At 43.9% G+C, this 26,556-nt stretch overlaps 1 protein-coding gene and 2 long non-coding RNA genes across 4 annotated transcripts in view; 2 read left to right on the top strand and 1 right to left on the bottom strand.

Annotated features, from left to right (window-relative positions):
• Window positions 1-4,656: 4,656 nt before the first annotated feature.
• The window catches only part of TBC1D4 (TBC1 domain family member 4), a 106,338-nt gene continuing 84,438 nt past the window's right edge, over window positions 4,657-26,556 (bottom strand). For both annotated transcript variants that reach the window (XM_082221374.1, XM_082221375.1), the window contains exons 12-20: window positions 22,510-22,670; window positions 19,651-19,860; window positions 16,564-16,722; window positions 15,867-16,025; window positions 14,346-14,590; window positions 12,168-12,327; window positions 11,006-11,175; window positions 9,153-9,329; window positions 4,657-7,134 (exon numbers count right to left, since the gene is read on the bottom strand). In XM_082221374.1, the coding sequence (XP_082077500.1) occupies window positions 6,922-7,134; window positions 9,153-9,329; window positions 11,006-11,175; window positions 12,168-12,327; window positions 14,346-14,590; window positions 15,867-16,025; window positions 16,564-16,722; window positions 19,651-19,860; window positions 22,510-22,670 (1,654 nt within the window). In that variant the 3' untranslated portion in view covers window positions 4,657-6,921. The remainder of the gene's footprint in view (window positions 7,135-9,152; window positions 9,330-11,005; window positions 11,176-12,167; window positions 12,328-14,345; window positions 14,591-15,866; window positions 16,026-16,563; window positions 16,723-19,650; window positions 19,861-22,509; window positions 22,671-26,556) is intronic.
• Window positions 17,477-18,257, top strand: LOC309531752. Its single transcript, XR_014219424.1, has 2 exons — window positions 17,477-17,611; window positions 17,866-18,257. It is a non-coding gene; the product is annotated as an uncharacterized lncRNA (long non-coding RNA).
• Window positions 22,677-24,679, top strand: LOC309531735. Its single transcript, XR_014219401.1, has 2 exons — window positions 22,677-23,158; window positions 24,005-24,679. It is a non-coding gene; the product is annotated as an uncharacterized lncRNA (long non-coding RNA).

Here is a 26,556-nt window from a genome sequence, read left to right as displayed (position 1 = left end):
TGTTTCTTTCCATTTCGTGTACGTAGAGAATCCTAGCTGCAGTTGTAACGTACATAAGCAACTCATTCATCTTTTTGGGGACTTCTGTCTCTATCATCCCTAAAAGAAAAGCTTCAGGTTTGTCGTTTTTGTTGGTATAGATTCCTGAAAGCAATCTTCCCACCCAACCCAACCCCTTTTCCGGTCCTGGTTTTCCAGCAAAGTCCAGCTTGAAAGCCTAAGTCCCCCCGCCATTTAAATCTCACACTCTCTCATGCCATGAACCCAGACCCCACCTGGGCAGGTGCACTGTTGAAGGGGGAAGGGATGCAGAACGAGTCACTGTGAACCATCCCATCCTGTTATTAAATCGCTAACCTCCATTAGGGCAAGACCATAGAGATGGCCAGTCCTAAGCCATCGAGGCTGCTGTAACTCATATACACGAGAGGATGGTTACATAAAGGAGCTCCCACTTGGAGAGACTCAAAAACATTGTCCTGGTTTTCTACAGGGCTTAGGAATTGCTCCCTTTTGTGGAGTGAAGCTTCTGTGGGGAATGGAGGAGACAGCAGCAAGCGCTTGGGGCTGCCCCTGCGGGGGGTGTGGGTGGAGAACAGCCTATTTTAAGCTTGCTTGAAAACCTCTCCCAGCATTATGCGCTCCAACTTCATGGAAGAACGGTTTAATCTCCGTTGCCATCATTAATTTTTGACGGAGGGCACCGCTCAACATCCTGTTTACAGCCCACTAAATCTCCATTATGAAGCTCCGGCTTTGCAGAAAGAGGAACCCTATGAAGGGCTGCGTTAACTTTTACGATTGCATTCCAACTCGGAAACGCACAAAGGAAGGGGATTAAAAATGCCGCGATTTCTTTCTGGGGTGGGGAAAACAGCAGCCACACTTCAGGATACAACAAGAGAGATTATGGGCATGCTGTTCAACATTATTGTCACAGTTGCCATAGTTACCATATGCTCTACGACTGCCAGGAAGGAGCTGGTGGCGCCGTGGTCTAAACCACTGAGCCTCTTGGGCTTGCTGATCAGGTCGGCCGTTCGAATCCCCACTAGTGAGCTCCCATTGCTCTGTCCCAGCTCCTGCCAGCCTAGCAGTTCAGAAGCATGCCAGTGTAGTAGATAAATAGGTACCACTGCAGCAGGAAGGTAAATGGTGTTTTCATGCGCTCTGGTTTCTGTCACGGTATTCTGTTGCGCCAGAAGCGGTTTAGTCTGCTGGCCACATGACACAGAAAGCTGTCTGCAGACAACCGCTGGCTCCCTCGACCTAAAAGCGAGATGAGCACCACAACCCCATGGTCGCCTTTGACTGGACTTAACTATCCAGGGGTCCTTTACCTTTTTTATGCTCCACTACTGCAAGGCTCTGGCAGGGCAGCAACAGTAGTCACCCAGCCCTCTCCGCCCCAATGAACCAGCTGGGTCTGGTGTAACTTTACTCTGGCTTAACTTAAGCAAGGATGCAGGTGGTGCTGTGGTTAAACCACAGAGCCTAGGACTTGCTGATCAGAAGGTCGGCGGTTCGAATCCCCACGATGGGGGGAGCTCCCGTTGCTCGGTCCCTGCTCCTGCCAACCTAGCAGTTCGAAAGCACGTCAAAGTTGCACTGCTGTGGTGTTACGTTGGTCATAAAAAACACTGTATGTAAAAGATGTTAGTTAATATAGCACATTTTCTTAATACTAAGAACCTTAAAGAATAGAAGGTTAAAACATATAGATTTGTGGGGGGGCACACTAAATGTTTCTGTGACTAACATAACATGGTTAAGCAATGAAGTTTTAGTGCCCTAGTATTGACTCAGTATTGGTTCAGTAATCACGATGCTGGTGAATATGTATCAACACTTCCAGTGAGAAGGGAAATGTCTAGGAAATTTCACTAGGGTATATGAAAGGTACAGGGCCATCTAGCGGCCAATACAGAGCGAAGAAGAAATTGTTTTAACCCTCTGTCTGCCAGGAGCTCCATACCAAAGGCAGATTTTCAGAGAAATATCTGCAGATATTCATTTTTTTGCACTCAAGCCAGTTTTGCAAAACTCTCCATCTCTTGACCACAGTATGGACAGATTTTCAGGTACTTACAATCAAGTTATCATCTAAGCTATCATTTCCCCCACAAGCAGCCAGTCTTCTTATGTGGTGTACACCAGTTGATCCTTTCAGAAATGGGAATCAGAGAAACCCAAAAGGTCCTGACTGAACAAATTATGTCAACGATTCCTAAGAAGAGAATTTTGGCAGAGATTTGAGGCTGAAACCTATAATTGTATGTTGCTTTGAGACATTCCTGTTGTGAGCAATGAATAAATGCAATAAAAATAATAGCAGTAATAATTACAGATAAGGTTAGATTTGTAGAAGATTCCATCCAGCTGTCTAAAACAATGGAACCATGTACATAAGTGAGATCAATGAAAGCTTGTTCCAAAGAATATGTGTGTGCTTAATAATTCTGTTTTTCCGGACATTATTTCTTCGTGCTGTGGAGTACACAAAGCAATAGCCATTATTATCTATCTTATTTTTAAAATATTTTACTGTATTTTATTTTTAAAGTGTAGCTTTCATAACACAGTCTCTAGTCTAACCTAGTTAATGTTGAGTATTGACTTACTTTCTTTTTAATGGCTGAAGGAGCTGACATGTTTTTATTTCTACAAGATTCAGTTAGAAAATGTAAACTTCGTTTTACTCCCAGAGACTCCTAACAGCTCATAATTTATCTTAATGCAGAAGACAATAGTCCAGACGAATGTTTTGATACTTTTGCTGGTGTCCAGTGCATCTTCATAGTACATTTCTCCTTCCAGAGACCCTGCTGTCAGCATCTCCTGCTGTTTGAGATTTTGATCTTTTGTATTATTATAGTTTACTAACTAAGGCATAGTTTTTATATTTCAGTGCAGTAATTTTTGGTTCACATTAAGAACATAAAGTTATCTCCCCTGGATTAAGTCAACAGTCCATCTATTTTTTAACCCCCCCCCCAATTTTCCAATATTTTCCAACTAATATATGTATTTTGAACTTCCCCTCACTCCTTTTGGGGTTTCTTATATTTTTAAATTTATAAAACTGCATCTCCTTCACTACTCCAATTATTAACTGCTTCCTAGTTATCTTTTAACATTAAATACAACTGTTTGGTTTAAGTTAATCCTGTCAATGAACTTATATGTGTACAGTAACATTTCAGATAATCCACAAATTTCCCCTAGTCTTTTATAAAGCTCCCCCCGTCCCGCAGTCTCTTGGTTCCTTATTGCTTCTGTAAGTTTTGCCATTTTGGCATAGTCTGCGACGACTAGTTGGCTAGTACTGAATCTTCTTTCCATTCCAGAGCATAAATCATCCTGGCTGCGGTCGTAGCATACATAAACGGTTTCTTTTTAAAGAATATTTTGGTAACTCTGTACCAATTATCCTAAAAGAAAAGCTTCTGATTGTTTTTTTTTTTTAGTAAAAATTATTTTAAACATTTTCTTCAATTCATTATAAATAATTTCCTAGAAAGCTTTTACAGTGGTACGTTGGTTCTCAAACGTCTTGGTACTCAAATGCCTTGGTTCCCAAACACCGAAAATCCAGAACTAAGTGTTCCAGTTTTCAAACGTTTTTCAGAAGCCGAACATCCGATGCGGCTGTCAGCTATTGTTTCCGGGGCTCCTGCAATAATCAGAAGTTTCTTAGTTTCTGAACATTTCGGAAGTCAAACGGACTTCCGGAACAGATTAAGTTTGGCGCCTTTGTTTTTGCTATTTATTTTTTGTTTTTGAGACCTCTTCGGTTAATTTGTTTTTGTGACTGTGTGGAACCCAGTTCAGCTACTGATTGATTGTGTGACTGCGGAAATGGATAAAAGCCTCACATCCAGACAATGACTATCATCAGTGAAGGTAAGAAAAAAAAATTAATTTTTATCATCTATAATGCTGTCTTATTTATTTTATTTTATAGTACAGTACATTGATTATTGCTTTCATTTTATGGACCAATGGCCTTGTTAGAAAGCAAAATTCAAGTTAAATTGCTGTTTTAGGGGTGGTTTTTAAAAGCTTGGAACAGATTAATCTGTTTTGCATAACTTTCTATGGGAAAGCGCGCCTTGGTTTTGGAACGGACTTCCAGAATGGGTTAAGTTTGAGAACCAAGGCACCACTGTACACTCTTACAAGACCACCACATATGGTAAAAAGTACGTTCTTTCTCCTTACATTCCCAGCATGTATTTGATTTTGAGGTCAAGGGTCCATCTAGTTCAGCGTTCAATTTCCCAAAGCAGCCAGGCGGTCAGGTGTCCTGAGGATGCTCAAAAACCAGCCGGGAGGTTGGCTTGTTTATAGCCACTGCTACAGAGAGGTCTACTGCCTTTCAATATGGAGACTCCATTTAGCCAACAAATTTAGCCACCAATTTCCTCCATGGATGTGTCAAATCTAAGCCGCTTCCTTTTGGCAGCTAATTCCATAACCTTTTCCATTAAAAAGCAGCTTGAATATATGGTCTGTTTTGGCAGTTCCTGAGCTTACTGCCCGTTAATTTAACTGGGTAATACCCGAGTATGAGTACTGCTGATACAAAAGAGGAACAGGAATTCCTCTCTTCACATGCAAAAGATCTGTACCGCGAATGAAAACAACCAGAGGAAATGCAGCAATGACATTTATTGGAAATTCTCCAAATGATACATGTGAATAAGTCCAACTTAGGAAGAAACTTTCTCTGCCTCTTAAAAAAAAAAAAGTTCTGAAAAAAATTGCACTGTGCGCCTTAACAAGTTGATCAATGCAGTACACAGTTCAAGAGTTCTATGGGACGGGTTCTGTATGCACAATATTGCTTCAAGTGAAATTGCAAAAAAGAAAAAAGAATTACTTTCCCCCTTCCACCTGGGAAAATGCAATTATTAGTATGACTTCACCAGATTCCATGTGAGTTTATTCATTTGGGTATGAGGCAACAGCTGCAAGAAAATAATGCTAGGCACAATCTATTAGAAATCTGTCTTCCACAGTGGAATTTCCTACAATGTCACCTATTTGTTTCATCCGCTCCTGCTAGACTGTGCCCCGTGATGATCACACCATTGTTATCAACTAACAAGAAAAGACTGATACTGCCGTTTTAAATCAGCAAACCAACTTCGTTGTTGCTTGTTGCTTACATTATGCATTTTACAAAGGAAACATTGGCACTCTCTCCAGCTCACCCCACACCTATGAGTAAGACACTTGGCTGAATTTGGCACTTGGCTTATTATTATTATTATTTTAAAAAAGCAATACCTGGAAAAATATAACAAATAAATCCCCACTGGATGTTACGATAATTCGATTCAAGCATGTTCCCTCAAATGCAAATTTCCTGTGCATGATTAATTGCTATTTTCATAGCTCCCTCAGATCAAAGATTGACTTCAGGGTCGGGTCTACAAGACAGAAATGGCTTCCAGAAACAACAGATCTTCAGCGCTGTGCAAAAGCAGAGACTGATAAAAGAATGGAAAAAGCCCGGGAAAAGCATTGAACTGTGTCTATTGGTATTGAATCCTGCTTCTAAACAAAACGAGAAAAGGTACGTTACAGAACAGATATCTTAAGCTGAAATGTACTAACCATTAGATTTGGACGACGACTTCCCTGCAGAGTAAACATGTCTATATGCTTCTCTGAGGCATGGGCATTTTTGAGGCATCATAATAGTCTACATAGAGAATCCTGAAGGTTTGTCAGTGCCCATATCCCAATAAAGGGAAAAATCTGGACGGGTCATTGGCCCTTGGCACAGAGAGAGGTTGGGGTCTCTTACAAGGTTTCTTTGGCTCGTTGAAACCATGTATTCATCACATATTAAACTGCATGAAGCAGCACTCAAATCGAAGGTTATCTTATGTGCCAGAAGACAGGCAGAAACTCCATGTAACATATCTGTTGGTGTGCATTATGAGAAACAAAAACTTTCATTCTTTCCCCCCATAAAATAATTCCTACACCTACAGAGCTAGCACGTCAGAGGGGAAAGCTACCTTGGAAACACGTGCTAGTTCTGTATATGAAGGGAGTAGTTTATTTCAGGGAGCGTTCACACATTTCACAGCCAACTGGCTATTCATCATGGTGTATCTCCAGCGAGATACATCATGCGAGATTTCCAAGAGCCTGTTTTGGCTCTTAATTTCACACCACAGTGAACGGGGGAAGAGGAACGGCATCCAATCTTGGCTTTTCCTGCCTTCCTTGGGGAGAATAAGGCATGGCCACTTCTCTACATGCAGGAGAAACATGGCACCGTTGAACTCTCCTCAACAGCTGAGCCGCAGAATGACAGGGTTATTCTCGGACGTATGTGAAAGTCAGCAGAATGAACTGCAGGCACGTAAGAGCTTACAGGGATGTCCTCCACAAAAATGGCCAGACACACACACAGAGAAAAAACCTTACACGAAACACAAAAGAAATCCCCAACTAAAATGGAAAACATGCTGTTCTTTGGAGGGGAACAATTACATTCTTGTTTTCTTTTCAAGTATTGATCAATGTATATAAAGACAACAACATGTTCCTTTCACTAGATCCAGAGAACATATTGAAGTTGACATTTAAGTTACCAGCGGTCCAAAAGGGTAGACTTTCGTCTCTTTCCCTTTACACCAATCCTAAATATACATCTAATTGTCTTATTTAGATCCAATCTTCTTTTTCTTTCCTTTTTTTTTGCATTGCTATTTATGTACACCCATTATTAAAAACATTTAACCTGGGATTTGCATATCAAGATTTTAAAAGGCCTCTCCGCTGCTAGAAGAATCCCAGTACCCGTGTGTGATTATGCAGATACCTTCTACGTTTGTCGTTTTCCCTTTTCTTTATTGTTCGAAACCGTGTTGCCTGCAACGCTTCACTTATGGCTTATTTCTAAATTTTGCTTGGGTTACAGTTTGCTTCCTTTAGCAGCTGTTCACAGTCCGGCAGCACCTCTTCCGGCAAGTATTTACAGATTTTCTCAATAGTCTTTCTATAGAGCGCCTTCTCTTCTTCCAGAGACTGAATTAAGCTCTTCATTTTGCTCTCCCTTTCCAAGACGTCTTCCAGGTTCGATTCCACACTCTGGATTTTAGCATGGGCTGCCTAATCGGAAAGCAGGAAAAGGATTTTTTAAAACAACGAGTGTCGTTGAGAGCAGAAATACATAGCACCTACCTGCATAAAATGCTTGCAAATACGTTATACAAATTGCTCACTGTTCCCTTCAGGTGCATTGGGGATAAAGCATTTCCTGTTTGCTCGCTGTAGTTCTTGCAATACAGGCACATCTAATTTCCAGTTCACTGAAAAGAACTACTTGCACAAAGCTATTTTATTGTGGATCTTAACTTCTAGTCATAGTCTACTGCACTTTGGCAACAGCCATTCCAAATCTGTGTGCTGGGGTCTAAAGGGAAAGGGACCCCTGACCGTTAGGTCCAGTCGTGGCCGACTCTGGGGTTGCGGCGCTCATCTCGCTTTACTGGCCGAGGGAGCCGGCGTACAGCTTCCGGGTCATGTGGCCAGCATGACTGAGCTGCTTCTGGCGAACCAAAGCAGCACACGGAAACGCCGTTTACCTTCCCGCTGGAGCAGTACCTATTTATCTACTTGCACTTTGACGTGCTTTCGAACTGCTAGGTTGGCAGGAGCAGGGACCAAACAACGGGAGTTCACCTCGTCACGGGGATTCGAACCACCAACCTTCTGATTGGCAAGTCCTAGGCTCTGTGGTTTAACCCACAGCGCCACCCGCGTCCCTACTACCACAGTGTCTACCCAGCTCCATATTGTCTACACCGACTGGAAGCAGTTCTCCAGGGTTTCAGGCAGAAAGAAGTTCCTCTCAGCCCTCCCTGGGGATGTCAGGATTTGAACCTGGGACCTTCTGCACGCAAATGCTCTCCCACTGGGCTATGGCCCTTCTGCTCTGGCTTAGATGGATACAACCTGGTGTGTTTTCCTATCCTACCTCAATGAACCTGAAGACAAAACAAATCTTTCAGCATCAGATGTTTGGCAAATGTGTAAAAAAAACAGGGGAGAGGATGGAATTTGAAGAGGAGAACTGTTGGCGGGAGTGGCTCACTCTTCCTCCATAATCCTCTTCCAGAGCCACAGAACAAAGGACTGGGAGTTTTCCTCTGAGGAAAAGAGGCTGGGATATGGAAATACAGGAGGGCGTCAAGTACCGGCTCCTGAGGTTTCTCCTTTCATAGAATCATAGAGTTGGAAGAGACCACAAGGGCCATCGAGTCCAACCCCCTGCCAAGCAGGAAACACCACCAGAGCACTCCTGACATATGGTTGTCAAGCCTCTGCTTAAAGACCTCCAAAGTAGGAGACTCCACCACACTCCTTGGCAGCAAATTCCACTGTCGGACAGCTCTTACTGTCAGGAAGTTCTTCCTAATGTTTAGGTGGAATCTTCTTTCTTGTAGTTTGGATCCATTGCTCCGTGTCCGCTTCTCTGGAGCAGCAGAAAACAACCTTCCTCCCTCCTCTATGTGACATCCTTTTATATATTTGAACATGGCTATCATATCACCCCTTAACCTTAGTTTAGTCCAGACCTGGGTCTTCTGCTAAACATTTAGAGCAGGGGTCAGCAAACATACCACGCCTCGGGCCGGTGTCTCCAGAGCCGACTGCACGGAGGGCAGGGAAGCACGTGCCCATACGCATGCGCACACGCTATTTCCGGCGCACTTACGGGTCAGAGGAGCACTGGAAATAGCTTGTGCGCATGTGCACAGGCCTCCTCTGACCCGGATGTGCACCGGAAATAACACTTGCGCATCAGCACATAACACTTGTGCATGTGCAAATAATGCTTGCGCATGCGCACAAGCTATTTCCAGTGCTCCTCCGACCCGTAAGTGGGCAGCCGCACAGCGCAGCACCGGTTAGAGCGGGTGGCGGCAGCGGGGGTTGCCGTGGGCCAGATAAACGAGTCCCTCGGGCCTTATCCAGCCCATGGGCCTTAGTGTGGGGACCTCTGATTTAGAGAATCAGAGAGCCTGAACGTATCTATTAGGTTTCCTAGGCCAACCCCATGTGCCATACCGGTTCTGCAATGCAGGATAAAGTCACAACATGCAGCTTGGCCTTTGGTAGTTTACCTGTAGTTTCTCCAGGAGCTCCATATTCTGCCTCTTCAGCTGATTGTTTGCCCTCTCGAGTTTCTCGGGAGCCTCCCCATCATCGCACAGATTTGAGTTCTCTTGCAGTTCGTCTTGCAGAACGTGGTACTCCACCTCATAGGCGTGCAGCTGTTTGGAAATATCCATCTCAAAGACCTACCAACAGAAGAGAAAATATTTGGAGAATATTTAAGGATTATATAAGATCCTATGGTACCAACCACACCATATTAGCAGAACTTGAGTGATCCTTGTAAACACAACAAATACCGTTTGTGGAGTAGATGGGAACAATATTAAAGAATATAAAACTGTGTGAAAAAAGACAGTATAAACAGTACAATGAGCATGATTGGAAGACTCGTTTTGTCAGAAGTCTTTTTTATCTAAGTGTTTATTAATTAGGAAGATTAAGTTTTTTATGCACATAAATCTGCTTTTTCTTCTTTCTTTTTCCTGTATTGTCTTTTCTTTTTTCTTAATTGTTTTTTCTTTAATTTTCTTTTTGTAGTATGAGATTGTAAATTCTTTGTATATGAGTGTAATTTGTAATGTGTGTAAAAAAAAGAAAACCAGTTTCCTTATGAGAGGTCCCACCGTGTTTAATTCAGGTGAATAGGACCATCTGAACAACTCTGAAAATATACATGTATGTATTCGGATGATGATAATAATGCCTCTACATTAGATAGGCATATGTGGAATTGTAATTGCTCACTTCTATAATGACATAGTATACCTTTTCTTTTATCCTGTTCAGTTAAAATGTTTTTTAAAAAGTAATTTCAAAAATACCTTCGAATATGGCAATACAGTGGTGCCTCGCAAGACGAAAATAATCCATTCCGCGAGTCTCTTCGTCTTGCGGTTTTTTCGTCTTGCGAAGCAAGCCCATTAGCGGCTTAGCAGCTTAGCTGTTTAGCGGCTTAGGATCAGCTGATAAGCGGCTTAGCGGCTTGGGAAAGGGGGGGAAAGGAAAAAAAAAACCGCAGGAACTCGCAAGACATTTTCGTCTTGCGAAGCAAGCCCATAGGAAATTCGTTTTGCGAAGCACCTCCAAAACGGAAAACCCTTTCGTCTAGCGGGTTTTCCGTCTTGCGAGGCATTCGTCTTGCGGGGCACCACTGTATCTTGAAACTGCAAGATAAAGTTACAGTGGTACCTCGGGTTACAAATGCTTCAGGTTACAGACTCCGCTAACCCAGAAATAGTACCTCAGGTTGAGAACTTTGCTTAAGGGTGAGAACAGAAATCGCATGGTGGTGGCAGTGGGAGGCCCCATTAGCTAAAGTGGTACCTTAGGTTAAGAACAGTTTCAGGTTAAGAACAGACCTCCAGAACGAATTAAGTTCTTAACCCGAGGTACCACTATATAACACTGACCCACAGAGAGTGCTCTTTTCAGGTAGTCCTTCACAGAACTGAGTTTTCAATCTCCTCCATTCACCCAGATATAAGCTAACCAGCCGACTCCTTAAAGACGGCTTCACGCCAGAGCTCTGCACTCCCAGTATTGCGTCAAAGGCACTAACAGCTTGTGCATGAAATTGTTCACAGCAAGCACCCAGTCTGCTGGCTTGAGGTGGAAACTGAAAGAGACAGGGTACGAGCAATATGACTCACAGCGTCGGGATTACAACCTAATATTTCTCATTAGAACAACAGTGAACTTTACAGAGTGCTTCCTGAATTTATGGGAGAAGCGAGGTTCAGGTCAGGCGCTTTTGGTTCACAGCTCAGCTCTTTAGGCACTATTGTATAACTGAATGGCCAAGCGATGCATTATCAATGCATTATACTGTTGGTGTGGGGGTGGAACAGACCATTAATACCTGCGTCATAATCTTTTCCATTTGGAGCTTTGTCATGTCTGGTAGAGTGTTTTTCAGAAACTCGACGATGCTTTCAAAAGCCTCGCACATCATGATGTGTTCCTCTTGGCTGCTTAGCAAACTTAGTGCTACTTTAAATATGACTTCTGTTCCCTGGAGAAATATAATGTCTAGGGCAGAGAACAAAACACAGATTAGATTGTGTTTCCCATTTAAAATGTTGTTTTACATACATATTTACGTTGAAGATTCAAGGGGATAAAAAAAGTCATTTGTTTTGTGTTGTTAACACTTATCTGTTAAAAACATGTTTTATAATTAACATATATGTCATACATGCTTTAATATGCCAAGTCAAGAAAGCGTGTCATGTCTTCTCAAGTAAAATCCAAGCACAACACATGGCTTAGTTAGCATCAGCGAACCGTCGCCATGGCCCAAGAGCTAATGAAATGTAGGTTAGGCTGGCCTCAACTAGAGCCAGGGATTTTTCGGCTGTGGCTCCGATCTGGTGGAACTCTCTGTCACAAGAGACTAGGGACCTGCGGGACCTGACATCTTTCCGCAGGGCCTGCAAGACAGAGCTGTTCCACCAGGCCTTTGGCCAGGGCACAGCCTGACCCCCTCCTTTGGCAATCTTCACAGAATCTCTAGCCCAATGGTTGCCATCAATTTGATTTGAACTAATTTTATAATGAATGATTTTAGAATTTTGTACTATTTTATTGTTTTTAGCTGCCCTGAGCCCGGCTTCGGCTGGGGAGGGCGGGATATAAATAAAATTGACGACGATGATGATGATGATCCTGAAATACACTTTTAAAAAATTCCTGCAGAAGGATCAGTTTCAGGAAAAAAAGAAGTCTTAAACAATTGTTCTAGTGCAGAAGGAGTGCCAAAACTACTCAAAAGGATGTTTTGTTACATACACACACGAATGAGAAAACCGTTCTTACACATGAGAAGCTGATGTCAAATAAGCCAATGCATGTTAGCCAGCATAAAGCAGAATTAAATGTGGATGGTCTGGTATAAATCTGTCACTAAAGGCACTATGACGACGTCAAAGGCAGGTTGCAGAATAGGAGCCCCCTCACAAAACCACCAATTTGGAGGGGCCTATTATTGATCTGCCCACCCAATACACGGAAAAGCTTCTTACCGAACACTCTGGCTACAAATCCCAATGGAAACTGCGAAGCAAACAAAGTCAGAAACCAGGGGGCAGCATAAAGGCTGGGGCTGATCTCGTTCTCTTCAAGGTGGTTGTAGAGGTCTCTGTGGTAATCATGCAGTAGCCTCGACAGCTGGTACATCTGGATCTGTGAAGAAGAAGAGTTTGGATTTGATACCCCACTTTATCACTACCCTAAGGAGTCTCAAAGCGGCTAACATTCTCCTTTCCCTTTCTCCCCACAACAAACACTCTGTGAGGTGAGTGAGGCTGAGAGACTTCAGAGAAGTGTGACTGGCCCAAGGTCACCCAGCAGCTGCATGTGGAGGAGTGGGGAAGCGAACCCGGTTCCCCAGATTACGAGTCCACCGCTCTTAACCACTACAGTGGTGCCTCGCAAGACGAAATTAATTTGTTCCGTGAGTTTTTTCATCTAGCGAATTTTTCGTCTTGCGAAGCACGAAATCCCATAGGAATGCATTGAAATTCAATTAATGCGTTCCTATGGTCAAAAAAAGTCCAAACAAAGCCAAATTTGGTACAACAAGAGTTTATTAAGTGCTCTTTAAAGTCACACTGTAAAGAGCATTTCAAAAGTTGAAGGAACAATAAATTAAGTTTCTAAACATGACAGAAATACATTTAAAAATCAACAAAGTGTACAGTACATTTTCTAAGACTCTGGGGGACAACTCAAAGAAGGTTCCTCTTCCACTCTTTGCTTCTTGCTGAAGAACCCCCTCCTCAACTGTTCCCCCAGCCACCCACCACACAGAAATTCAAATCCAGAATTTTTTTTAAAAAAACAGCAGAGTGGCCCAATGGTCACAGAAAATCATAAAAATACAGGGGGGGAAAACACACAAGCTTCCAGATTCTTGCAAACCCCTCCCCAACACCAAGTCCTTGAATTCCAAACACCCCAACCCAAAATCCAACCCCCCCAAAAAAAGTTTTAAAAGTTTAAAATAAGTTTTGGAAAAGCTTCAAAAATCACCAAAGTCTTCAAAAACCTCAAAAAAGGCTACCACACCACGTTCTATGAGTTGCTCCTCGAAGTCAAGTCGCAACTGTATTAACAGTGTTAAGAAAAAGGAAACAAACTTGCAAGACGTTTTCGTTTTTCGTCTTGCGAAGCAGCTCAAAAAACGGAAAACCCTTTCGTATAGCGAGTTTTCCGTCTTGCGAGGCATTCATCTTGCGGGGCACCACTGTACACCACACTGGCTCAGATTAAGAATTTCTCTGACTTCTTGTGCAATTCGTACCTGCTATCACAGTTTCCCCAGGGGGGAATCCTGAGGCTGTTTGGGTCCCCTCTCCCTGTGGCTGCTGTTCACATGATGCTTAGTCTGTCCAGAAGGTGTGGCTACATGTATATATGCGCATAGCTAGAATTCACTGCCATAAGATGTGGTCACAGTCACTAATGCAGGCAGCTTTTCAGATTCGCAAGGTTGTATTTCAGGTTGATTTTTCTAAGCTAGAAAATGATCACAGATCTCCCAAATAATGTGTCATTTGTCCCTTACTCTAACTGATAAATTATGTTGAAACAGTTAAAGTTCTCTCCTGTGAACTAGCACTCTGGAATTTGTCTTAGGAATTCCAACCAGAACAGCACAGAGGAGGGAGAGATCTGCACAGCTCTCCCTCAAAATCGAGAAATGAAAAGCAGGGAGATATTGATCAGCTGCCACGTCTTATTACATTGCCAACAGAAGGTTACACTTAAAGAAAGACACTATTTCTGAGTGAGGGAATAGTTTGCCACATCACTTTGCCGCTGCAACAAGTTGAGCAAGGGTGAAACCTGGCCATGAAAGCGAACTAGCTTCTAACACCGTGTTCCTCTGATTCATCGCTTCCACTGAAGGTACCTAATAAAGTTATGGAGCAGCAGAATATTTGGCAACAGAGTACGCGGTGAATAGTGTAAACTGCTGAGATGGTTGAGAAAAACACAGGGAAGGTAACTGCCCCAAAAGCCAATGGGAACTTTTAAGGGACAATACAGGAAACAGTGGTAAGAGAGGTTGTTCTGAGTACGATGAGAGATCAGAAACAAAGGCGGCAGGTCACATTTAGTTCATGAGCCTTCTGCAGTGCTGCCTCCAACTCCCAGGGTAACATTTTCTCCCAAGTGGAAGCCTATTTCTGCCTTACCTGTAGCGACATCATGTCTGGCCTGTACTGCTTCCGGAAGCCGAGGTCGTACATGAGGAATTTGAGCATTTCGAAGGCTTGTTCTTCGCTCATGTGGAGGAGCAGCACCCCAGCTACAAAGCTGATACCTTGGCAGTAGCCCACCTCCTTGTCCAGCAAGGAATAAGCTTTCAGGAGATTGAAGAGGGAGAGCTGCCCTGCTCCTAACTGAGCAGAGAAGTAAGGATGTGTTGGGAAGGTCCTCCCTGGTGCAGAGAGAGAGAGAGAGAGAGAGAGTTGTCATCTGGAATGAAGAACTCACAGGACACTCAGAATAAAAATCATCAGAAGTTCTATTACCAGTGTATGTAATCATTTGGGAAACCAGCCATGAGTGTAACGGACTAGCTTCCAAAGTGATTGCTTACCCACACATACACAGATATAACCCTTGTTATATACACTTCCTAACCATGGGCAACAACAACAACAACAACAACAATTTATTATTTATACCCTGCCCATCTGGCTGGGCCTCCCCAGCCACTCTGGGCAGCCCCCAACAAAATATCAAAACACCATAATGCATCAAACATTAAAAGCTTCCCTAAAGAGGGCTGCCTTCAGATGTCTTCTAAAAGTCTGGTAGTTGTTCTTCTCTTTGACATCTGGTGGGAGGAGGTTCCACAGGGCGGGTGCCACTACCTCTGCCTAGTTCCCTGCAACTTGGCTTCTCACAGTGAGGGTGCCGCCAGAAGGCCCTCGGCACTGGACCTCAGTGTCTGGGTAGAACTACGTTGTACTCCGAGCAAACCCATTGAAATCAATGGACCTAACTTAGTCATGTTTGTTATTTTCAATGGGTCTACTCTGAGTAAATCTTCATTGACTACCACCCCATTATCTAATAGCAACAGAATGTTAAACTTCTCTTTTGCCTCTCGACAGGACTAGGAAGTCTCCCCCTCTCTCTTGGTTCCTTACACTGTGCTACTCCTGGGCCGCGGCCTTGAGAAGTGTGAAAATGAACCATTCTAAGCAAATGAAAAACGGGGTGCTTATTACTGGGGGCTGTTTCCAGGCATAACAACTGGCAGCCATAAAATAATAACTAAGCATGCTGCAAGATTTGGGTGGCACAGCAGAAGGACAGAACTGAACACTAGGCACAAAATTCAGGTTCCCAAAAAAACTCTTTTCTTTGTTGAACGTCAGATCTCTAAGCCTCGTGGCTAAAATATGCAGCTGCGTGTTTACAGATAGTGCCACCTAACGTTCCAGAAACCAGAGCAGCTGGCTGAATAATACTTCAAGAGAGAAAGAGTTAGTCTTCAGTGCTCACGTAGTTCTTTACCCAGTGGCTAGCAAAACAAAAATGAATTTATGCAAAATAAGAGGTGTTACCCTGGTACTTCACTTGTACAATTTATACAATCTGCAGAACCGAATTAACTTGGAACAAGTCCCCTCCCCTGCCCAGCACATACCCCCACCTCCAACCTGTTCATGACCTAAAGTCCTGACTATGGGGGGGAAAGTTACCAAGGTCTACAAGGATTGCATGTTGCTGAGCCGTCAACTGTTTCAGGAGTTCTTTGTAAGAGATATCAGGGGGTTGCTGTTTATTTGGTAGCCGGTGCCTTACGCGATGCTGCACAGCAAGAAATTGCCATATTTCTCCCCGGCGACTTTTGGGAACACCTGAACACAGAAGATATAAAACAAAATTATTCAGGGGATTGTGGGGTGATTCAACAGAGTTCCCTTCAAATATAAAGATTACCCATTTCTAATTTATAACCATTAGGGTCATTATTTTGAACTTCTACACACTCTGTTCCACATGAACACTTTCAACATCTCATTTCTTGCAGCCTCATAATGGGGTAAAAAAATGGGACCCGTTTGCTGGCCCAGTGACATTCTCCAGGAGACTCAGAATTTTCAGACCTATTTTCTGAGCTTTGGGGAAATAGTTTACTTTTCCACCCGAAATCAAGCGGAGCACTCCCTTTCTCTAGTTATAGCCTAGAAATCTTTATTTGTCAGCCACTCCTTTCCCAAAACTCAAAGGGACTATAATTTCCCAGTTTTCAACTGGGAATGCAAGGCAACAAAAGCGAGGGGGAATCACCAGAAAAATGTCATTGCTTTGCATCAGGCTAATTCCCTGCCTATGGTGGTGTTCAAACAGATGAAAAATGCAAGGTCTCAAAAAAAAAAATGCACTCAAAATTACCATCTTTCAGAGTTGCATGGATATCTTCCATGTCGCATCTGATTTTGGCTCTGCAATTCAACAGCTTCTTATCCCAGATATTGATAGCGTCTTTCTGACAAGTACCAACTTCCTCATAGTCCAGCTTAACCTTTCTGGACTGGAGCTCATCTCTGCTTGCTGCAAGAGAGAACACAAGGCACAGACCATTTCAGATGATGGACCACAGACCAGCATTTAATGCCATGTATGTCTGGCATGTAGGCCACATATCAGGTTATGTCACGTCAACCATCCTACAGGCCGAGGTTTAGGAAGGCATGTTTGGGGGCAGTTACACATAGTAGTGTTCTCTTACTGTGCAAAAGCTCTGCACACTTACAGCCTTGTACAGCCAGCTCTTAAACTAAAGCTGTAGAAAGTTCGGTAAGACTCAAGAATAAATAGAAGACTTTCTTAAAACCTGTGGGAAGGTGAGAACATGCGCTCATCTGTCTCCCCTGAGCCAGCCTTGTACACAAGCTCCTTCTGTAGATGATCTGAATTCCGCTGTATGGGTCACAATGTGATTGTCCTGTCCTAAAGCTAATCATTAGATTTGGTGGAGTCGCAAAGAACATGGCGGTTGAATAGATGGAAGCAGCACATGGAAGACGTAAAGCTACAATTCCATCACTCCAACTGCGAAGGATTTAGTGCTATTCTACTATCTGCAGTGCTTCAATAGCGGGATACATATAAGGAGGGGGGAAAAAGAGTTTCCTTACGTGCATCTTACCTTCTATAAAAGAAAATATAATTCAAGCTTCCTCGACAGCATTAAGAAGAATAGGAAATATTTTTATTAGTATTTTGTCAACAAATTTCATTGGATGATGAATAAGCAAAGAGGGGATATGGGCAGGAATAAATTGCACAAAGGCAGGCGTGGACTCTGCTGCAACTTGGTTTATCAACTTAGCTCTCTGTGAAAGGGAAGGTGAGGAAGAAGAGAGGCAGGTTTATACGTTGTCTCAGCCATCGAACGATGCAATGTTAAATGCTATGTGATATAGCAAAGAATATAGCAGTTCGAAAGCACCCCCGGGTGCAAGTAGATAAATAGGGACCGCTTACAAGCGGGAAGGTAAACGGCGTTTCCGTGTGCGGCTCTGGTTCGCCAGAGCAGCGATGTCACGCTGGCCACGTGACCCGGAAGTGTCTTCGGACAGCGCTGGCCCCCGGCCTCTTGAGTGAGATGGGCGCACAACCCTAGAGTCTGGCAAGACTGGCCCGTACGGGCAGGGGTACCTTTACCTTTACCTTATAGCAAAGAATTTAAAGCTGATGCAAATCAACCAGCTGAAACGCACTGATTAGAAACTTCCACTCAAGCATAATTCTCACTGCCACAATCTGTTTTCTCATTTTCACCACTTCATAATTCAACGTTATTATGGAAGGAAGAGAAAGAGGTGTTTGCTTTATGCCTTTTTAAACCCACAAAACTATGAAAAGGGGATTACAAGGCACTTCTGTCTACATTTTCTTCACAAGCATCTCTCCCAAATGGTGTATGATGCAAGTGCCCATATGCACCTCCTTGACATTTCAAATAAGCTAAAAATAAATAAACAAACAAAATCCAAAATCTGTGGTATTGTTTGAAAAGTTGAGTGTCCCATTTAAGGGCCTGCTGATCCCTCAGCCACCTCATTAGAGCTGAAGATATGTGAGTGAGTGAGTGAGTGAGTGAGTGAGAAAGAGAGAGACGGAGGGAGAGAAAATACAACACATACAAACCCCCAACTTTCTCCACAAAGAAAGAAACCCCAGGATGTTATGGGTGGGCCCAGCACTGATCACCCTCACGCTAATTCTGTACATACGAGAAGTTGCAAAAGATTTAATTTTCAGCTTCACCACTAGATTCTGCTGAATTTATAAACTGGCTCGGATATTTTGTGCACGCTAAGACAGTGACATTCCAGAGGCAATGTTCAAAGGGCATTAGTTTTAAAGTCCTTTCCACTTTCATAGAACAGAGGATGTTAGGACTCACGTGGAATGATGGGACATTGCAATGCCCTGTATGAACTGACAGTGTGCCCTAACTTATGCACCAAATTACTCCTTTTGCCAGTGCACTGATGGCAAAGAGCAAAAACAGGTAGTCAAGTTTCCCTAAAGGCAGCCAGGCAATACTAATCTCCTCAGCCAACTCCTGAGGAACACAGCTGAAAGCTACTATGGTGGCAAGAGAACAGAAAGGAGCAGAGAGTCTGGCTGGAGGGAGAAAGTATAACAACAAAACAAAGAACAGGGTGGTGATACATTGACTACTGTAGTCAACACAAGACACTACCCCCAGTTTAACAAACTGAAAGACATCGTCCTCTTTCTAGGCTCCTCCCAATGGAAACATGCAGATGGGGACGTATATGCCCCTGCTTTAAATCATTTACATACTTTGCTACAAAGTTCAATGACTAAGCTCTTTAGCGACGAAATGTCGGATTACCGGAACAAAGTCATAAAATCTATTTTGGAAAGAGAAGAAATGAGCACTGAACCACTGATATATATTACAAGCAAAGTATTTATTTACTGTGTTTGCTATTGTTTAAGTTAAAAGCAATTTGGGAAAGAAACTACTTTCGCCATTCTTATGGACGTTTATGGGTTTACTGTTTGTTTGCAGGTAGCTGCCTTGGTGATATTATCTTGTGTCGATTGGAGAGCAAAAGTGGCAAGAAGGACAGAACGGCAGCAAGGGCTGTGAAGCTGGAGGCAAAACTGGAAGTAGGAACTGCCTATCATCTTACAGATTAAGGAAAAGAAACATAGTTTTAAGGTGCTGAACTGCAACAGGGATCGCAGGTCCAGCCAGACCCAAAAGCCATCCAGGATGGGCTTGTCATTTACTTAAAGTTTTTTCTTAATTTCGTGACGCATACCAAAAACCTTTATACTGAAGGACGAAATGTAAGCCCATGAAAAAGGCAGTCGCACAACACCATTTCATTAGCTACTTCTGCTTCAAGTTCCGCAGGGAATTCGTTAACCAATTCCTGGGACATCCAAGCCCGGAAGGCGGAGCAACCGTTCTTTATCTTAACCTTCACTAACCTTCCAATTTCTGGTTTTCCTTTTCCATTCGAAGCAGCAGTATTTGCTGATGGATGGCTTTTCTCCACAGGCTCTGCAGCTCTTCAGAGTTCTTTTTCTCCCCAGTCTTATCTTGAACATCATCGTTTTGCAATAAGGAAACAAGGGGGTCTTCGTCAAAAGATCGTGCAAGAGGAGACAGCGGCAACAATTCATTTACATCACCTCCATCTGCAAAATATCGCTGCATTAGTCATGGATTTATTCAATACTATTTGAGAGTTCTAGTATGGTGGCAGAAATATGCATCAACATCCATCATTAGGGTTTTATTTATTATATTACTGCATATGCTAACATTCACCCATCTCCCTTGTCTCTCCTTTTGGGAGAGAGACCTGTGTTACTGGGGTTTTGGTTTTTTTGCTTATTCTGCATTAGTGCCATGCACATTGATGACACTCTATAAATAATAACAGTAGTACGTAGTATTTTTAGTCTGTGCTCCAGCACTCAATAACATATATACTACCCTAACTGAAGGGACGCGGGTGGCACTGTGGGTTAAACCACAGAGCCTAGGACTTGTCAATCAGAAGGTCGGCAGTTCAAATCCCCAAGACGGGGTGAGCTCCCGTTGCTCGGTCCCAGGTCCTGCCAACCTAGCCGTTCCAAAGCACGTCAAAGTGCAAGTAGATAAATAGATACCGCTCCGGCGGGAAGGTAAACGGCGTTTCTGTGCACTGCTCTGGTTTGCCAGAAGCGGCTTAGGCATGCTGGCCACATGACCCGGAAGCTGTACGCCGGCTCCCTCGGCCAATAAAGCGAGAGTCAGTCATGACTGGACCTAATGGTCAGGGGTCCCTTTACCTTTATCCTAAGTGAAGTCCGTGGACCTAAGGACATGTTGCTACAAGCCCAACTATACCCTCATAAGAAAACAAGATGGAACTTTTATAATGTCACCCTGATACAGCCTAACTCTGGGTTTATTAGCTTATCCAATACTGCTTCTTCACACACCAGTCAGCAAATTTGTTTTAAGATTCTTTGCATCCACAGTTTGCCCTGCTAGACAGACAGACAAGCCATTCTAACAGTGTCACCTATTGCGTGTAATTTTGGAAATCAAGTGCTAATGAACATTCATCTTTTGTGGTTCTGCTGAATATAACAATCAAGTCAGAAAGTGTAAGCAGACATACATAATTCTGCAAGTTTTGTTCTCAAGAGTAAAGTGCCAAGGCTATATATTCCCTTATGAGCTGCAGACTGGCTTTAGGGAAAGACAAAGTTTAAATGCTTGAACCCTTTCTTTCTGGCCTATGGCCTCCCTTGCATAAATACTTCCTGACTGCTAATTGCCAGATGTAATTAGTGTTCCTTTTGATTTAGCATCCAGAACTGTTACTAGAGCACTCTCCTAGCAGCAGAGCCTGTCAATATGATAACTGGATATTATCCAACTTAGGCATTGAAAGCAGGACTGCAGCAAACTTGCAATTAGCAGAAAGTTTTCTCTAGGGCTGAAACTTTGCCAATCTTAACCAAGAGTTGATCTAGCTTTGCCCAGTTGGCCTTCATTACCTGAGACAGATCTGGTGATCTGGCACTCACCCAACACCTGCCTTTTCCTATGCCAGGAATTTGTATTAAACAGGACACAAAGTATCTCTAACATATTCTTTTAAAACCAAGGAAAGATGGTCCATACCATCTGCATCACATCTGATTCCTAGCATCTGAAAGGCAGTATGATACAGGTCCAAATGATGAAAGGTGGTTGACAAGTACGGGGTGAAGAAAGAGGAAAGAGACGTTTTTGACCCTCCCTTTTGTCCCTTCCTTTCATCCAGTTTGACTGGCTGGCAGGAGATTCAGAAGAGGCAAAAGGAAGGGATATGATCACTTGCCTCGATGGTCTTAAATGTGGACTGGCAAATTCATGGAGGACAGGGCTACATGTAACAATATTAACTCTAATTGCCAGTAGCTGAGAAGCAATGACATAATGTCAGGCATGGCCAAACTTGGCCCTCCAGATGTTTTGGGACTACAACTCCCATCATCCCTAGCTAATAGGACCAGTGGTCAGGGATGTTGGGAACTGTAGTCCCAAAAACATCTGGAGGGCCACGTTTGGCCATGCCTGACATAATGAATTTATTTCAGACTCTGCTTGTGGGCTTTCCAGATGCACCTGTGCATAAGGAGGATATTGGGCTACATCAGGAGTTCCCTCCAGCTATTGTTGGACTACAACTCCCATCATCCCTAGCTAGCAAGGCCAGTGTTCAGGGTGATGGGAACTGTAGCCCAACAATAGCTGGAGACCCAAGTTTGGGAAACCCAGGACTAGATGAACATTGGATCAGATCCTGCAGGACTCATTAGCCTGTTGCCACCAGACATCTTCTCTTGCACCACCCCATACGACTTCCTTAGTTGTAACTTGAGGTCAAGGCAGTGCTGGCGACAAAGATACGTTGCATAATATAGTTGTTAACCAAATGCTACCAGGGAGGTCAGAAGGAAACATGATTCGGAAGCTGATAGGAGGAGATGTGGCCATGTGTTTCTGGAGACAACTGAAGTGGTTACTCTTAGAACGACATGTTGAAAGATACAGGGATAGTCAATCATACACTTGACTCTGACTTCGATAGCTTACTGCCACAAAAAGGCCAACTACCTGGAAAAAAAATCCACTTGGAACCTTAAAACGAAACATGCATCTAACAAGCATATCAAGTATTCAAACTTGGGTCTTGCAGAACTTGCCCACCTCTTTTAAGAGCAGACTGGAAACTGCCATTCTTAAACAGAGAAATGAAATTGAATTGTCGTTACATAAACTGCCGCCTCAAAATGAAAACTGACCTTGAGGTGGCATTGCTGAGGGCGATTTCTTCATGGGCGATGCCACCCTTAGGAAGATTCTCTGCCGCCAGGAAATCCGGCGGGGGGTAAGAGTAATTCCCCCAGTATTTAGAGAGTCATTGCTGCACACAGAAGAGGTCCTTTTTCTTCTTTCCCCATCACTGCAGGATCAGGAGGAAAAGACAACAGCCCAAGTCAGCACCAAGGAAGACTGACAGAAGCCTAGGCATGGCCATGCAAAGCCAGCGGAACAGCCTTGAACACACAAAGGATTACATCATTTCAATGTAATCGCCATATAGCGAGGCTTCCCAGATCTTTTCATTAAGGACACCGGTCTCATCTGGGCCCAAGTTCTCACCGTATTTTTGTCCTACACTGTCCTGTTTCTACAACAGGAAACCTGGAGGTTTATCCACAAATCTCCAACAAGTTTTTTGTAAGTCCCATACAATTTTGGAATCTACGAATATTTAGAATATTTGCGGCAAACTATGTTGCACGTTGCATATTTATTAGAAGAAGGAAAACTGTATTTAAGAGAACCCTCATTATCAAAATTGGGAATAGACTGTGTGTGTGTGTGTTTTTCCCTCATGTCCATAAATTTGTAATCTAAGATAAAAATGCTATTGATCTCAACTTCTAGGTTACCCAGTGGCGTAGCGTGGGGGGTGCCAAGGGTGCCGGCCGCACCGGGCGCAACATCTGGAGGGGGCGCGAGTCCAGAGGGAAGGGACAAGTTCCTTCCTCCGCCGGGCTCCCCGCCGCCACCACCAGCCTTGCACCCTAGCGCGCGCGCCCCCCGCCGCCGCTGCAGCTGCGCTCCACTCACTGCTCGCAGGAGGAGCAGCCGCTGCAGCAGCGCCGACGCCACCACCGACGCCTGGCCGGGCATGGGCAGTCTCCGCACCCCGACGCCATCCCCTCGGCCCAGCCACAGGCGGCGGCTGCTTCTGCTGACTGGGAGGGAGGAGAGCTCCGAGGGGCCTCGCCCTGCGCTCCCCAAAACCCTCCGAGAGGAAGCCGGCGGGCGGGCGAGGGTCTCCCGGCAGAAGGGGGCGCCGCTGGCTCCAGCTCTCAGCGCAAGCCTCAGCCGCGGGGGGGGGGGTCGAGGACGGAGCACGGCTGGAAGCCCCCGGACCCGGCCGGGAGGAGGAGAGGCGTTCGCCAAGCCCGGATCTGGAGCTCCACCTACAGCCCAAGGAGAGGAGGGGGCGGGGAGGCACCCGAGGGGAGGGGGCTTCGGCTGCCTCGGCCCGCGGGGGCTCCGCAAATAATAAATTTAATAAATTCCTGCTGAGCCTTTGGGGGGGGGGTCCTTGGCTCCTTCGCTCACCCCCAGCCCCAGTGGTGTAGCGTGGGGGGGTACAGGGGGGCCGGGCGCAACATCTGGGGGGGGCGCGTTCGCACTCGAGTGCTAAAATCCACAGGTTAGGGGGTGCAAATTACTTGCCTTGCCCCGGGTGCTGACAACCCACGCTACGCCACTGAGGTTACCTGAAGATTAACAATTGCCTTAGGCTTACAGGATAGATAAGGCTAAACAATACAAGGAACTTGACGTGAAGGTCCAAACAAGCGTATTAAGTCTCTCTTTTTCAAATTGCACCCTCATTCCACGAGGCTTGTATGTGCATGAAAGCAAATGAAGTATCAAAATTTTACTTCTTCTGAAGAATCAGAGTTTGTTCTGTTTGCAGCTGTGATGTCAAAAGTTTTCGTAGATGAGATAATGTGTGGTAAAGATGACACTGTTATCTCTCAGAAGTGGAGAAGTCCCTGCCATAACTTCTTTCTATTTTATTTGCACCCAAATTTGTACCACCATGAAATGGACAAAAAGGGAAATGCACAACAAGGGTGCGTGATCAAGAATGGTTTCCTTGTCCAACTCCTTTGAAGAGAAACTTTAAAAATAATTTTTATAGCATCAATGCACATGGAGGCGCAGGTTGCAGCCACAGCAAAGGTGGCATTTTTCCATCTCCACTGTATTAAGCAGTTGGTCCATTACCTTTCTCGCCCTGATCTGGCCACAGTGATCCATGCGGCGGTCACCTCCAGGCTTGATTATTGTAACTCGCTCTACGCGGGGCTGCCCTTGAAGCTGACCCAGAAACTCCAGCGGGTGCAGAATGCCACAGTGAGGCTCCTTACGGGGTCCTTGCCACGGGATCACATTTATCCAGTGCTTTACCAACTGCACTGGCTCCCGGTGGAGTACAGGGTCAGGTTTAAGGTGCTGGTTTTGACCTTTAAAGCCCTATGCGGCCTAGGACCCTCGTACCTACGGGACCGCCTCTCCTGGTATGCCCAGCGGAGGACCTTAAGGGCCATAAATAACAACACTTTCGAGGTCCCAAGCCTCAAGGAGGTTAGATTGGTTTCAACTAGGACCAGGGCCTTTTCAGTCCTGGCCCCGACTTGGTGGAACGCTCTGTCACAAGAGACTAGGGCCCTGCGGGACTTGACATCTTTCCGCAGGGCCTGCAAGATGGAGCTGTTCTGCCTGGCCTTCGGTTTGGACTCGGTCTGACCCTTATGTTTCCCTCCCCTTATGGTCTTGATTTATCAGCTACTTTAAAATGAGGCTGCACTTTAAATTGCATTTTGACCTCTATTTTAAATTGGTCCCCCCCCCCCCATTATGTTTTCACTGTAATTTTACTGGTGTTAGCTGCCCTGAGCCCAGCTCTGGTCAGGGAGGGTGGGGTATAAATAAAATTTATTTATTTATTTATTTATTTATTTATTTATTTATTTATTGTTTTGCCTTACAGGACATATGCCAAGGATATGCCAATATCCCAAAGTGCTTACAATCTAAAACAAATAAAAGATCCTATTTATTCAACCAACCTTTGAACAATCATGTTGCCTATTGTCTGGTGGAAATTAAGCCCCACACCCTTCTAGACGTTTGGTTATTATCCTTTGGCTATTCAAGATGACAATTTTAGGGTAAATTTGTTACCCACTGAAAAAAAATATATTCATGTCCAGCACTCTATTGCATCAATATGTGCTATACATATTACTGTTTATGGCTCATAGTTCAGAACTTCTGCTTTGAATATGGGACAATGCCAGATTCTACCTTCAGGTAAAAGGAAGTCAAGATAACTGGGCTGGACACATTAAAAACAGTAATAAATTTAAAAGAATTTGCAATTTCCTAAGTGCATCAATTTCACAGGCTTCCGGCCTAATTTAGACTGTTCACTACCTTTTCTAAAGCCTTATATGCAGTGTGGGGTATTTTTTCAGGGCGTACTCAAAGGCACGCAGTACTGGCACCCCTTTTTGCTGTTGTTAAAAAGTGTAGCACTCAATGTAATAACTTCATGGTGAGTATTGGCATCTATTGTTCTAGGGGGGAAAGCACTGCCTATATGGGCTTTGGTCCAGGATATCTTAAGGATCATCTCTTCTCCGACAAACCTGCCTGCTCATTAAGGTTTTCTTTCTGCATGCTGCCAACATCCCAGTTCCAATTGGTTGGAACATGAGACAGGGCTTTCTCTGGGGCCAAGTCCTGGCTTTGGAACTCACTGCAGAAGGAGGCTTTGATTGAAGACCTTCAAATTATTGCACCAAGACCTTCTGTTTCCTGCTGGAATTTGACCTGCCAAGCTGTTCATCTCCCTGGCATTTCATCTGTGGAGTTTTCAACGTATTTTAACTGCTGATATGAATGGTTTTTATTTTGTTGAATTTTGCTGTCATTCTGCTTAGCCACACTGAGGATTTTTTTTAATGAAAAGGAATCACCAACACTTGAATATTGGACTCAAAGAGAGAAACAACTAACAGACTTTTAGAAGACATCTGAAACAGGGAAGCTTTTAATGTTTAATAGACTATTGTATTTTAATATTCTGCTGGAAGCCGCACAGAGTGGCTGGGGCAACCCAGCCAGATGGGTGGGGTATAAATAATGAATTATTATTATTATTATTATTATTATTATTATTATTATTATTATTATTATTATTATTACATACAGACCTAGCAACTGAAGCAAAAAAAAAGGGGGGTAAATAG

Source organism: Podarcis vaucheri (assembly GCF_965113315.1).
Source record: "Podarcis vaucheri genome assembly, chromosome: 4".
In the NCBI taxonomy this organism is placed as follows: domain Eukaryota; kingdom Metazoa; phylum Chordata; class Lepidosauria; order Squamata; family Lacertidae; genus Podarcis; species Podarcis vaucheri.
Note: the sequence above shows the minus strand (reverse complement) of the source record. Positions and strands in the feature narration are given on the sequence as shown.